The sequence below is a fragment of the Aplysia californica genome, unplaced genomic scaffold (genome assembly GCF_000002075.1).
Source record: "Aplysia californica isolate F4 #8 unplaced genomic scaffold, AplCal3.0 scaffold00732, whole genome shotgun sequence".
In the NCBI taxonomy this organism is placed as follows: Eukaryota; Metazoa; Mollusca; class Gastropoda; order Aplysiida; family Aplysiidae; genus Aplysia; species Aplysia californica.
In genome coordinates, this window is record NW_004798002.1 from 9,938 (window position 1) to 21,892 (window position 11,955).

Genomic DNA, 11,955 nt, shown 5'->3' on the forward strand with positions numbered 1-11,955 from the left:
TCCTCTCCATTCTGTAATATACACAGATCCAGAGTTTCCCTCCTTTGTTTTTGGTTATGTTTATATTTAGCAAATGGAAAGTCATTGGAATATTTTTGTGCTTTGTGCTTGTAAAGTAAATCTAGTTGCCTTTTTCAGATTGCAATATATTACTTTGAACTTGAAACATGTAGGCGAGGAATGGTGTGTTTTGAACATTACCATGCAAGACTCATAGTAGAATGTGGCGTCGGTGGCCCAGTGGTTAGGCTCTGAGACACGCAGCCATAAGGTCATGAGTTCGAATCCCATTTGGAGCCCAATGTTGTGTCCTTGGGAAAGGCACTTTACATGAATTTTCCTCACTACACTCAGGTGGGAATGGGTACACGGCTATAGACAATGAAAGATCTTGTCAGTTTGTTAGTGTTTGAGTGCTTAATCAGCTGCTTTCACTGTATCCTTCCTGAGAAGCTGAGAATGTTTCTGAGTGTTCTATGGTCTGCTGGGGTAATAATATAGTGTAAAGCACATAGAACTTGCTGTCGAGCGGGGATGATGTGCGCAATACAAATGTTGTTATCATCATCATCATCATCATCATTTTCTATTTTTCTCTGTGGGTAGTTGGCGGGTGCTCTGGTGTGGTTTGCTTCTTCTTTCCTATCAAACATCTGTCATCCTTTTCTCCCCTCCTTTTTTATGCTTGTTACTCTCTTGTAACACTTCTAATCTTCTGGCGCTCGAATGACCTTATGCAGTCGCGAGCGCCGTAAAACCCTCTACTAAAACTAAAACTATGACCTTATGCAGTTCCGAGCTCCGTAAAACCTCTACTAAAACTATTTTTCTCTTGTTTTTCTCCAGAGCTTATTCATTCCATGTAAGTGGTGACGGTCAGATGCAGCCCGTTCCATTTCCCCCCGATGCGCTCATTGGGCCGGGCATCCCCCGACACGCACGTCAGATCAACACATTGAACCACGGGGAAGTGGTGTGTGCCGTCACAGTCAGTAATCCAACGCGGCACGTGTACACGGGTGGAAAGGTGAGGGAATGACACACGGCTTGAGCCAGTGGTTGAGCGAGCTGACTGAGAGGTGTTTGGCGCCCCTGTGGCGTCAGATTGTGTTTGTTTCGTGGCTCTGTCAGTGTTGTAGATGTCCACATCCTTCTACTCTTCTTTTTTTTTTCTCTCTCCCTCTCTCTCTCTTCTTAACCTCTCTCTCTCTTTCTTTCTCTCTCTCTCTCTCTCTCTCTCTCTCTCTCTCTCTCTCTCTCTCTCTCTTCTTTACCTCTCTTTCTCTCTCTCTCACTCTTTCTTTCTTCTTCTCCCTCCAATTCACTCACTCTCTCGCTCCCTCCTCCTCTTCTCCCATATCCAACCTTTTCTTTCGTCAAACTTGTGTTATAAAAATACCCATTAAGTACCATCTTGCTAAGTGGGTGGTTGGCGTGTGCTCTGGTGTGGTTTGCTCCTTCTTTCCTATCAAACATCTATCATCCTTATCTACCCACCTTCTTTTTTGTGTTTGTTACTCTCTTGTAACACCTCTAATCTTCGGCACTTATATGACCTTATTGTGTTGCAAGTGTGGTAAAACTCTACTTAAACTAAAAAACTCCCATGTAACACCTCTACTAATCTTCGATACTTATACAAACTATATTGTGTTGCAAGTGCCGAAAAACAATTACTTAAAAAAAACACCAAAAAACCCCAACAACATTGTTTTGTTTTCCTCTCCAGGGTTGTGTCAAGGTGTGGGACATCAGTCAGCCAGGCAACAAGAGTCCTCCCATCTCGCAGCTGGACTGTCTGGTATGTGCACTTCTCATAAGTTTTTTTTTGGTTTTTTCAGAAAAGACAATAACAGTATTAACAGTCCTTGCTCCTTCTTTCCTATCAAACGTCTATCGTCCTTATCTCTGCTCTCCTTCATATTTTTTGTGTTTGTATCTCTCTTTTGACACCTCTATTCTTCCGCACTTATATGACCTTATTGTGTTGCAAGAACTGTAAAACTCTTACTAAAACTAAACAGTCCCCCGGTACTGCTGTGACATCTCCGTGGCTAGTGTGAAAAATTATCTGTATAGTTGTGTCAGATTATTCTTTTTCAATGTAACTCTTACTCTATCAGCTTTATTTATAGATGTTTTTCTGTTTCAAAAGTCAGGGAATTGAAACATGACCTTTTCTGAGACAATGAAAGCTTGTTCCTTTCTTTATTTGCATTTCTCACACTGTATGTGTTTATTACTTGTTGGCACTTTAAAAAGAAATAGAAACTGTGTGTAGATGGTCGGTCTGCACTCTGATGTAGTTTGCTCCTTCATTACCGTAATCAAGCATCTATCTAAATTTATCTCTCCTTATTTTCTTTCTATGTTACTCTTTAGTTACACCTCTGATCTTCAGCATTTATATGACTTATTCATGTTGCAAGAGCTACAAAAAATAATAAAATTAAAACTTTTTTGAAAATATAAACTAATGTTTTGATATGTGGTCTCATCTTGCTTGTCTGGTTGTATATCTCACTGTGATCTTGGGTGTTTTTTTCTTCTTCAAGCAACGGGACAACTACATTCGTTCTATCAAACTTCTTCAAGATGGCCGAACGTTGATAGTGGGTGGAGAAGCCAGCACGTTAACAATCTGGGACCTGGCAACTGTAAGTAGTTTCTGTGTTGTTACTGTATAGTTTCAATAAGAACTAACAAAATTCTTTTGGATTGCAACTGTTCCAGCTATATCAGCTGTTTTATATTATTAAATTGTAACTTTCACGTGTGAGTGCGTGTGTGTGTGTTTGTGTGTGTGTGTGTGTGTGTGTGAACTTTCATTGAAAAGTGACTATGTATACTTTGTGCCTTGATAATGATAGTCGACCTTGTGCTGTTGAAGCTAGAGAGGTGAGCAGAGTAAGCCTGATTCCCTGTAAGGACTTCTCTGTTGACAACCACCCCTTGTTGCTCATATGACCTTATGGACCTTATGCAGTTGCAAGCACCGTTGTTGTTTGTTTGTTGTTTCAAATCCTTTTAGCTGTGAGCCTTTCGCTCTTTGCGAGGGCCGTAAAACCTTTCTAAGACTGACCGTTTTGCTCTCACAGCCTAAACCGAGGATCAAGGCAGAGCTGAACTCGAGCGCCCCGGCCTGCTACGCTCTGGCCATCAGCCCCGACGCCAAGGTGTGCTTCAGCTGCTGCAGCGACGGGCACATCGCGGTCTGGGACCTGCACAACCAGACTCTGGTCAGGTGAGTTCACACTTGGCAGTCACTCGTCAGTCGGTCGCCGCTGTCTCTTTGGAGGGCAGATTGTTGCTGGGTGTTCTTATTTGCTTTATTTGTATCCTCTCTTTTACCCTCCCTCCTTCTCTCTTTCTCTTATTCCTTCTCTCCCTCCCTCTCACTCCCTCTCCTTCTCACTCTCCCTCCTTCCTCCCTCCCTCCCTCCTCCCCCTCATCCCCAGTGAGTTTACGCTTGTCGGTCAGTCGCCGCTGCCTTTCTTTGGAGGGCGGATTGTTGGTGGGTGTTCTTATCTTGGTGCAGAGTACTCCTTTTTTAAAATTCTCTCTCTCTCTCTCTCTCTCTCTCTCTCTCTCTCTCTCTCTCTCTCTCTCTCTCTCCCCCTCCCTCTCTCCCTTTTGAGTATATGGAAATAAATTTCTTCTGTTTTTGTTTCAGACAATTCCAAGGCCACACAGATGGAGCCAGCTGTATCGACATCTCTCCCGACGGCACCAAGTTGTGGACCGGAGGTCTGGACAACACCGTGCGTTCCTGGGATCTCCGGGAGGTGAGAATGGAAATTATTTCTCTTCTTGTAAAAAGTAGAAAAGTTTTTTTTGCAGAAATTTGGGATACCTCCCTCCAGCCCCCTTCCCTCAAATGTATTTATCGCTAGGAGTGTTCTACTAATTTTCTCTAAATTGCTTCACCCAGATTTGAATGGGTACCCGGCCATAGACAGCAAAAGATCTTGTCAGTATGTTAGTGTTTTAGTGCATATAAATGGCTGCTTGCACTGTATGCTTCCCAGGAAGTTGAGTTTGTTTCAGAATGCTCTCAGGTCTGCTGGGGAAATAGTACAGATTGTGAAGCGCATAGAGCTTGCTGTTGAGCGGGGATTTGCGCTATAAAAATGCTATCTATTATTAAGGTGATACAAGTATGGATTTTTGCTTTCCCCACCCGGTAGGCTCGATGACTATAGTGGTAGTGACCGATATTGTAACTTACTTGTCTGTCATCACATGATCAATCACCCCCAGAGGCGGTGCCACTGACTGAAGTGTCTTAAGGCCATTCCCAAAGGGGGGACATTAACCACGTTCTTATGCACAGTAGAATTGTAATTGTAAATGGGTTGATTCATCATTGTCATGCTCATAAGTTCTGTGCCTGAACTGCAACAGGGAACTGCTGCTTTTTATTTCCTAATCAGTACTATCATCATTTTTTCCTCTACTTCTTTTGTATGTTTGTCACACTCTATTTCCGGGGTGCCTTGATAGTCGAAGCAGACTTTGTGCTGTTGAAGCTAAAGAGGTGAGCAGAGTAAGCCTGATTCCCTGTAAGGACTTCTCTGTTAACATCCACCACTTGGTGCTCGTATGACCTTATTCAGTTACGTGCGCCGTAAAACCTTACTAAAACAATATGATCAAAATCAATGAATGTATTGATTAATACAGCTGTTGACAAAATATGAGCAAAATTTTGCTGTTTACCCCACTCAAATGTCAATTGTTTTCTTTTTTTACCTATAATGTTATGGCCTGATTTTTCTTGTACAAATTGTCACCTCAGAACTATTTTATCCAAACTGTACTTAATTAAAGAGGCACTTTGGACAAAATAGTTCTGAGGCGACGATATGTGTGTGCAAAGAAAAGAACATTTTGCTGAGGTTCCACCTCATCTGTTGTTGTTGTTGTAATCCCTCTAGCTGCGAGCATTTTGCTCTTGGCAGCGCAATGCCTCCCTCAAGTACCACCACGTCTGTAACACTGGATTGTTTTCTTTTGCTTTCAGGGTAGACAGCTGCAGCAGCATGATTTTACGTCTCAAATTTTCTCATTGGGTTATTGTCCTAAAGGCGAATGGCTTGCCGTCGGGTAAGTGATGGTTAAGGAGGAGCTTCCTAGGCTTGAGAACAGTTAAAATGGAATCATGAAACAGTTTATCATGAAACCTCTATCTACTGTTAATACTGCAATATGTCATCAACCTTTGTTCTGTTTGTGGGTGGTTGGCGGGTGATCTGGTGTGTTTTTTTCTTCTTCTTTCCTATCCAACATCTGTCGTCTTTATCTCCCCTCCTTCTTTTTTGTGTTTGTTACTCTCTTGTAATACCTCTAATCTTCGGCACTTATATGACCTTATTGTGTTGCAAGTGCCATAAAACTCGTACTAAAACTAAAGTAAATTTGTTCTGTTACTCGCTCCAAACTACTGACAGGCATGGTAGGTCCATCTGATAGCTTGTCTTCATTGTACGTTGTTGTCGTCTCATCAGCAGTTCGTGACCTGAATGAAAGCTGTTTTATCTTGTGATGTATTCTATCATGAGATCTCCTCTGTCATACACTGTGATTAAGAGTAGTAACACGTGGCTCCTGCCTTACCCTGTCGTACCATATGTGTCATGACGCAATGGAATCAGGAGCTCGTCAATTTTTGGGAATATAGACTTATAGAGTAGAGTTATTGGTATCATCTTATAGGTTATTTATTCTTTTGCCTTGCTTTTGACGAAAAAAATATGCGTTTTTCTTGAATAGAAGTCGAGATATTTGCAATTGAAGGGGGTGGGGTTGCCTGGTTTCAGAGGTAAAATTACCAAGAAAATGGCCGCCAAAGTTTGGTGACTACCATAACTTAAGAGCCCTTGGCAGCTGCAAATTTAAAGTTGTTTTGCCTTTAATCAACGTTTTTCCCGTAAAATCCTCACACAAAAGTTTTTAAGTGGACATACAAGGTGTTAAGCCCCCCCAAAAAAATATGAAAAAAATTTCCAATTTATCAGAAAAATTTATGCCGATTTCTTGGATTTCATTATTTTGACGAGCACCTGATTTGACCACGATGCCTCGCATGTGTATACCAATGATTGTCTGTTGAGGGAAAAAACCTCCATGAGGATAAGTACTATTTCTGTGTGCTGTTGTGCTATGGAGAAAAGAAACAAACTTGATGTCTATAACATTCCGCAGTTCATTTCGTTTTCCTTTTTCTGCTCTTAGTATTTGACCAAAGTTTAGATTTTTAGTTCTTAATTCATCATGTGACCCCCATCGGCAGGCGTCAAAACGACAGAAGAATGAAGAACTAAATCCTTCTCTCCTTTCTTTTTTTTTTTTTTTTTTTTTTTTCAGTCTGTCTTACTTTTCCCGTGACCTTATACAGTGTGGGTGGTTGGCGGGTGCTCTGGTGTGGTTTCTTCTTCTTTCCTATCAAACATCTGTCGTCTTTGTCTCCACTCCTTCTATATTGTGTTTGTTACTCTCTTGTAACACCTCTAATCTTCGGCACTTATATGACCTTATTGTGTTGCAAGTGCTGTAAAACTCTTACTAAAACTAAACTAAAACCTTATGCAGTTGCAAGTGCTAAAAACCCTTACCAAAAACAAAAAAACAAAAAAAACAAAATTAAAAAATTGGTGATCACTATTATGCGGATGTGCTGCTTCTATTTGCTCAAATAAATAAGAGAAAATTGATGAACATACGTCTTTTTTCTCCAATGTCTTCCAGGATGGAGAGCAGCAACGTGGAGGTGTTGCATCACTCCAAACCAGACAAGTATCAGCTGCACCTGCACGAGAGCTGTGTGCTGTCTCTCAAGTTTGCCTACTGCGGGGAGTGGTTCATTAGCACAGGCAAAGATAATCTGCTCAATGCTTGGCGCACACCGTACGGAGCCAGTATATTTCAGGTTGGACAATAACGTTTCAGTTTCCTCAATTGGTCGCTTTTAAGCACAAGAGGGCTATCCCGAAAAATGCTGTTTTGAGAAAATCAAAGTTAAAGTTTTTGCTCCTTGTTCAGTTTCTTTAAAAGTCAAGGAGAGTTTTCTCTATAACCAAACAAATATACCCACAAATGAAACCAAACTTCTTCTACAAATAGAGCAATGCCCACTTTTGATGTAGGTCGAGATTTCTGGAAACCCCTGAAATCTGGGTTAGCCTGCCTGTCCTGAAAAAGCGACCAATTGAACCCTGCACCATTTTTTTCTCGAAATTGTTATATAACGTCTTATTAGGAAATTAAGGATTTTTTAGGTAGCAGTATTTCATGAACTTAATCGCATGCCATGAAGCCAGTAATTAACTCGTTCCCGAAAGATCAGAGCGAGAAAAAATAGATCAAGTTAAACTTTGAAATCATGACCTAAAAAAAAACTAACACAAAAATCTTGATGTTGCTTGCATCAGAATATTCTGTTTTGACATTCTCCTGTCACTGGACTTTGTCCTCAGAGATGTGGAAAGAATTTGTTATCACTGACATAAGTAGCCTTTATTTAGATACAATTGAGTTATTACTGTTGCTTCTATAGATAATATGTGGGTGTAGTTGAGTGCAAGTTTTTCCCCACTTGACTGAGTGAGTGGTACTTAGCTGTAATTAATAATTTTGTTATCGCTGCGATAAGTTGATACTTTTAAACCCAATTGAACTCTGTCATGATGAGAGCAGAGGTGCTATGTGTAACAGCAAGTGTAACTAATGTGCTGTCTCGGTGAGAGCAGAGGTGCTATTGTGTAACAGCAAATGTAACTAATGTGCTGTCTCTATGAGAGCAGAGGTGCTATGTGTAACAGCAAATGTAACTAGTGGCAGTCACAGAGGTAGGCCAAGGTCATTGAACTATTTGCCGACTCTGTAATTGTCATTGTTGGAAGTAAGGTTGAGTAAGATTTTTTTAGAGTTCTGTCTCATCTCATTGGTGCCACCGCCCCCCCGCGCACACACACACACACACACACACACACACACACACACTCGCCGTCCAGTCTGAGAGTTCTGTAGTTCATTTTGGCCCAATAAATGTTCATGGATGGTCTGGTATTGTCTGACCTGGCCTACTTTTCTGACTGTTGGAATGAAACATACATTCTTTTATTCTGTTGTGCTTGTACTGAAGTGTCTGGGTATGAAGATACAAAAGTGGGTGGTTGGCAGGTGCTCTGGTGTTGTTTGCTCCTTCTGTCCTATCAAACATCTATCGTCCTTATCTCTCCTCCTTCTGTTTTGTGTTTGTTACTCTTTTGTGACACCTCTAATCTTCGACACTTTTTTTTACCACCTTATTGTGTTGCAAGTGCCGTAAAACTCTTACTAAAACTAAACACCTCTAATCTTCGGCGCTGATTTGACCTTATTGTGTTGCAAGTGCGGTAAAACTCTTACTAAAACTAAACACCTCTAATCTTCGGCGCTGGTTTGACCTTATTGTGTTGCAAGTGCCGTAAAACTCTTACTAAAACTAAAACACCTCTAATCTTCAGCGTTGATTTGACCTTATTGTGTTGCATGTGCCGTAAAACATTTACTAAAACTAAAACTAAACTTTTTTTCTTTTTGTTTCTTTCAGTCCAAAGAGCCGTCCTCAGTGCTGAGTTGTGATATATCTGCTGACGACAAATACATTGTCACAGGCTCAGGGGACAAGAAGGCCACGGTGTATGAGGTCATTTTCTGAGTGCTTCATGCGGGACAGACATCACACTAAGCCAGGGAGTGAAATCGTTTTCCGAGGGAGTGAAATCGTTTTCCGAGGGATTGAAATCGTTTTCCCGAGGGATTTTACTGAGGAAGACGAAGCCACAGTCTATGAGATTGTTGTTCTCTGAGTGAGCGCTTTTCACGAGACGAAAGACCAAAAGGCTGCCTGGGAAGTCATGTCTGAACTCTTCACCAGGGACCCTTCCCGGCTGCTATCAGACAAATCACATTGGAGTAGCAGTTATTTCAAAGGAGGATGGTACTTGTGTTCACGCAGCAGCGGCAGGGCCCCGAGTGTTGGAATGATAACTTACCTTCGGACTCTGGCTTTTTTGAGGGGGTGGGGCGGACGGACGGAGAGCTGTTGTCTGTTCTTCTTTGTGTGGAAGGACAGTTACAATGTGGTGGTGGTGTGTGTGTGTGTGTGTGCCTCAGACGGTGAAGTTGCCCCGAGGACGCCAGTGAGCCAGTCAGCCAGCACTTTGCCACCCCCGCTGGCTGCCCTGGAGAGTAGAAGGATTTATCGCCACTGGCAGAGTATTGGGTGTTGTTCTGATTCCTGGAATCACTCGAAGGAATAGCAGCCTTTCTAATACAGTGGAATGGTATTACTGGATTACTGGATCCCCCCGCCCCCCCTCCCCCTTTCCCCTATTACCCCCTTAGTGTGCATCATTGGATAGACATTCACATTCACTCTTTTGAAACTAGATAGGAACTGATACGCAGTGAACTGTTAGGAGACGTTTCACCCAGTGCATTTTTATGAGCTTCATTCTCTGTGAAGTTCTGGGGAATCTTACTCCTGTGCCGTGGATGGATGTACTAGCTCATTTCTGATGTATCGGTGGATGGATATCAAGCCATGGGATTATTGGTTGAAGTTTTCGCTCTTGTTTATGATTTGGATAGATTTTTATCCGTTGTGGATTTGTGGTTGACGTTTCACCACTTTTAGATCAGTGGATTAAATTTCATTTTTCATGATTCATTGGATAGAAGTTCTGTGCTATTTTACCTTTTGATATAGTTTTAGTGTTGGTAATGGATAGTGTTTCACATTTTATGAACGGTTGGATAGAATTTCGCTGTCCTTGAATCGTTGAGATGATGAACGTTTGAGAACATAAGCTTGATGTCCGTAAATATTGTGTTCAGATTTTTATTTGTTGAAAAGATTTAAATCTTTACAGAATTAAGTGTCGTTGAAATAAAACAGCCTAGGTCTGGGGATGACATTTCAAAGATAAGGGAATTGCGTTTGTTGGTTTCGCTTCACATTCTGTTTAGTTGTATTGCTTAGAGTTCGCTTCAGGAATGTTACAAATCCTAGTGTTGGATTACTTGTCTCATACGGCTTCTTAAGAGTGGTTATAGATTTATCCATCAAAAGCTACCGGTTGAGTGAGTGAATTGTGTGCTCCTATTTCTTCTTTCACTGTTGCAGTTGTCAGAGTCCTCTTACTGCTGGTGACCCGAGGTGGTCTGGCCCAATTGGAAATAAAAGTGTATTGTCACTGACATACACTGTAGACATACTTACTGATTTGAGGAGGGGTTGTATTTGTAGTGGGATTGGTAGCCAGAGTCTGTGGTTTACACAGGAGGTGTAAATAGTATGGGTCTCAATATTCCGTGGTTTAGCGGATTTCCACCGCTTAACTCCACTACGGCTACTCTTTTACTTGAAATTATCTTCCAAACTCTCAAATTGGTATGGATAAATTGATGGTTTTTATTTCAGCATTCTAGGGTCAAAGTCAAACAGTATAGTAAAAATAATGGGTGTCTCGTGAAAATGGTCTTCTGTCGCAATCAGACTGACAGTTCCTCCTTTTTTAAAATTCTGAGTTGAGACCCATAAAAATAGGAGATGGCGTTGGTCCTTCCTTTGGCACCCACTTACCGGATTCTTCTGCTAAATGATCACACACACACACACACACACACACACACACACACACACACACACACACACACACACAAAAAGAGAAAAGGAAATTTTTGTTGTCGAGTTTTTGTTGTCGTAGAATTTACATACATAGATCTCTTGAGTGTGTGTGTTCAGTCCAATGATGCCTGCTGGGTGGGGATTCATTCTCCCTGTTAAAGAAGTACTTCATCATTACAACAAACACCTTGATTCAACACTTGTCACCGCCCTTTTTGAGTTCATCATGTGTATATAAAGACTTAACTTCTTCCTTTGATTTAAGAAAGAAAAAAAAAACAATGTGCTATTATTGATTGATTGATTGATTGATTAATTATCATAACTTTGTTTGTATCTAAAGATTTATTTGAATGTTTGTTGCTGTTTATCTTTCTTGACCTGCGTGTCGGGAGACACCTGAAAGGGACCATCTACCTCGTTGTGCAAGTGGGGTGGGAGTGCTGGTGAATATTGTGGTGGTTCACTGGGGAGGTTCATGGTCTGTATATCTTGGTGAGTTTGGCAAGCATGCTACACAACACAGTGTCCCCTTGTCCCGACATTGTGCGCCCCCCTTGTCTTTTCTCACTCATTTTTCCTTTCTTACTTTTCCTATGTCCTATGTCTCTACAGTGTAGAAATGTTTGTGCGTGTGTGTGTCTCTGTGTGTGTGTCTGTGAGTCAAGTGTGGCTGAAGTGCATTTTGTATTATTTGTATATATATAGTGGATATAATACATTAAATGACAATTTCATTCAACTGCACAGCAGAATTTTTGCTTGCGTAGATGTGTTCGTGTGCCCACAACTCATTTTTGCAACTTTTCCCATACAAGATTTGAGCTGAAAAAGGAAGGTCTTTTTGAGTCATTACTACTTAACCTGTGTAGCTATACCACAAAATGTGAGGCATGGAGGTGGAATCAGGCGCTCGACAAAGTAATGAAAATCCAGAAAATCGCATTTTCCTGCAGGTTTGGGAATTTTTATAGAATTTTTGTTTTGTTTTTTGGTTCAGCACCTTTCATGCCCATTAAAGAGCACGTTTATGTGTGGATTTAAATGAAAAACATTGATTAAAGGCAGAAGAAATGTAAATATACAGTCAGTTTCCGCAGAGTCTCAAGCTAAAGAAATAACTGAACTTTGACAGCCATTTTCTTGCTAATTTCACCTCTGGAACCAGATGACCCTCACCTCTTTATCTCGACTTCTGTTCAACGTAGATGGATATTATTTTCCCCCTAAACAAGGAAAATGGACAGGCATTAAGATGATATCATCAACCCCGAATCTC

General features: G+C 41.2%; 1 protein-coding gene across 1 annotated transcript in view; it reads left to right on the forward strand.

The window, feature by feature from the left end:
- LOC101845129 (transducin-like enhancer protein 1) overlaps window positions 1-11,423 on the forward strand; it is a gene marked incomplete at its 5' end in the record, with an annotated part of 21,150 nt that extends 9,727 nt beyond the window's left edge. Inside the window, 8 exon segments of the mRNA XM_005108898.2 lie at window positions 847-1,027; window positions 1,730-1,801; window positions 2,556-2,657; window positions 3,099-3,244; window positions 3,675-3,786; window positions 5,025-5,107; window positions 6,749-6,929; window positions 8,595-11,423. Coding sequence (XP_005108955.2) covers window positions 847-1,027; window positions 1,730-1,801; window positions 2,556-2,657; window positions 3,099-3,244; window positions 3,675-3,786; window positions 5,025-5,107; window positions 6,749-6,929; window positions 8,595-8,702 — 985 coding nt within the window.
- Between the last annotated feature and the right edge of the window lie 532 nt (window positions 11,424-11,955).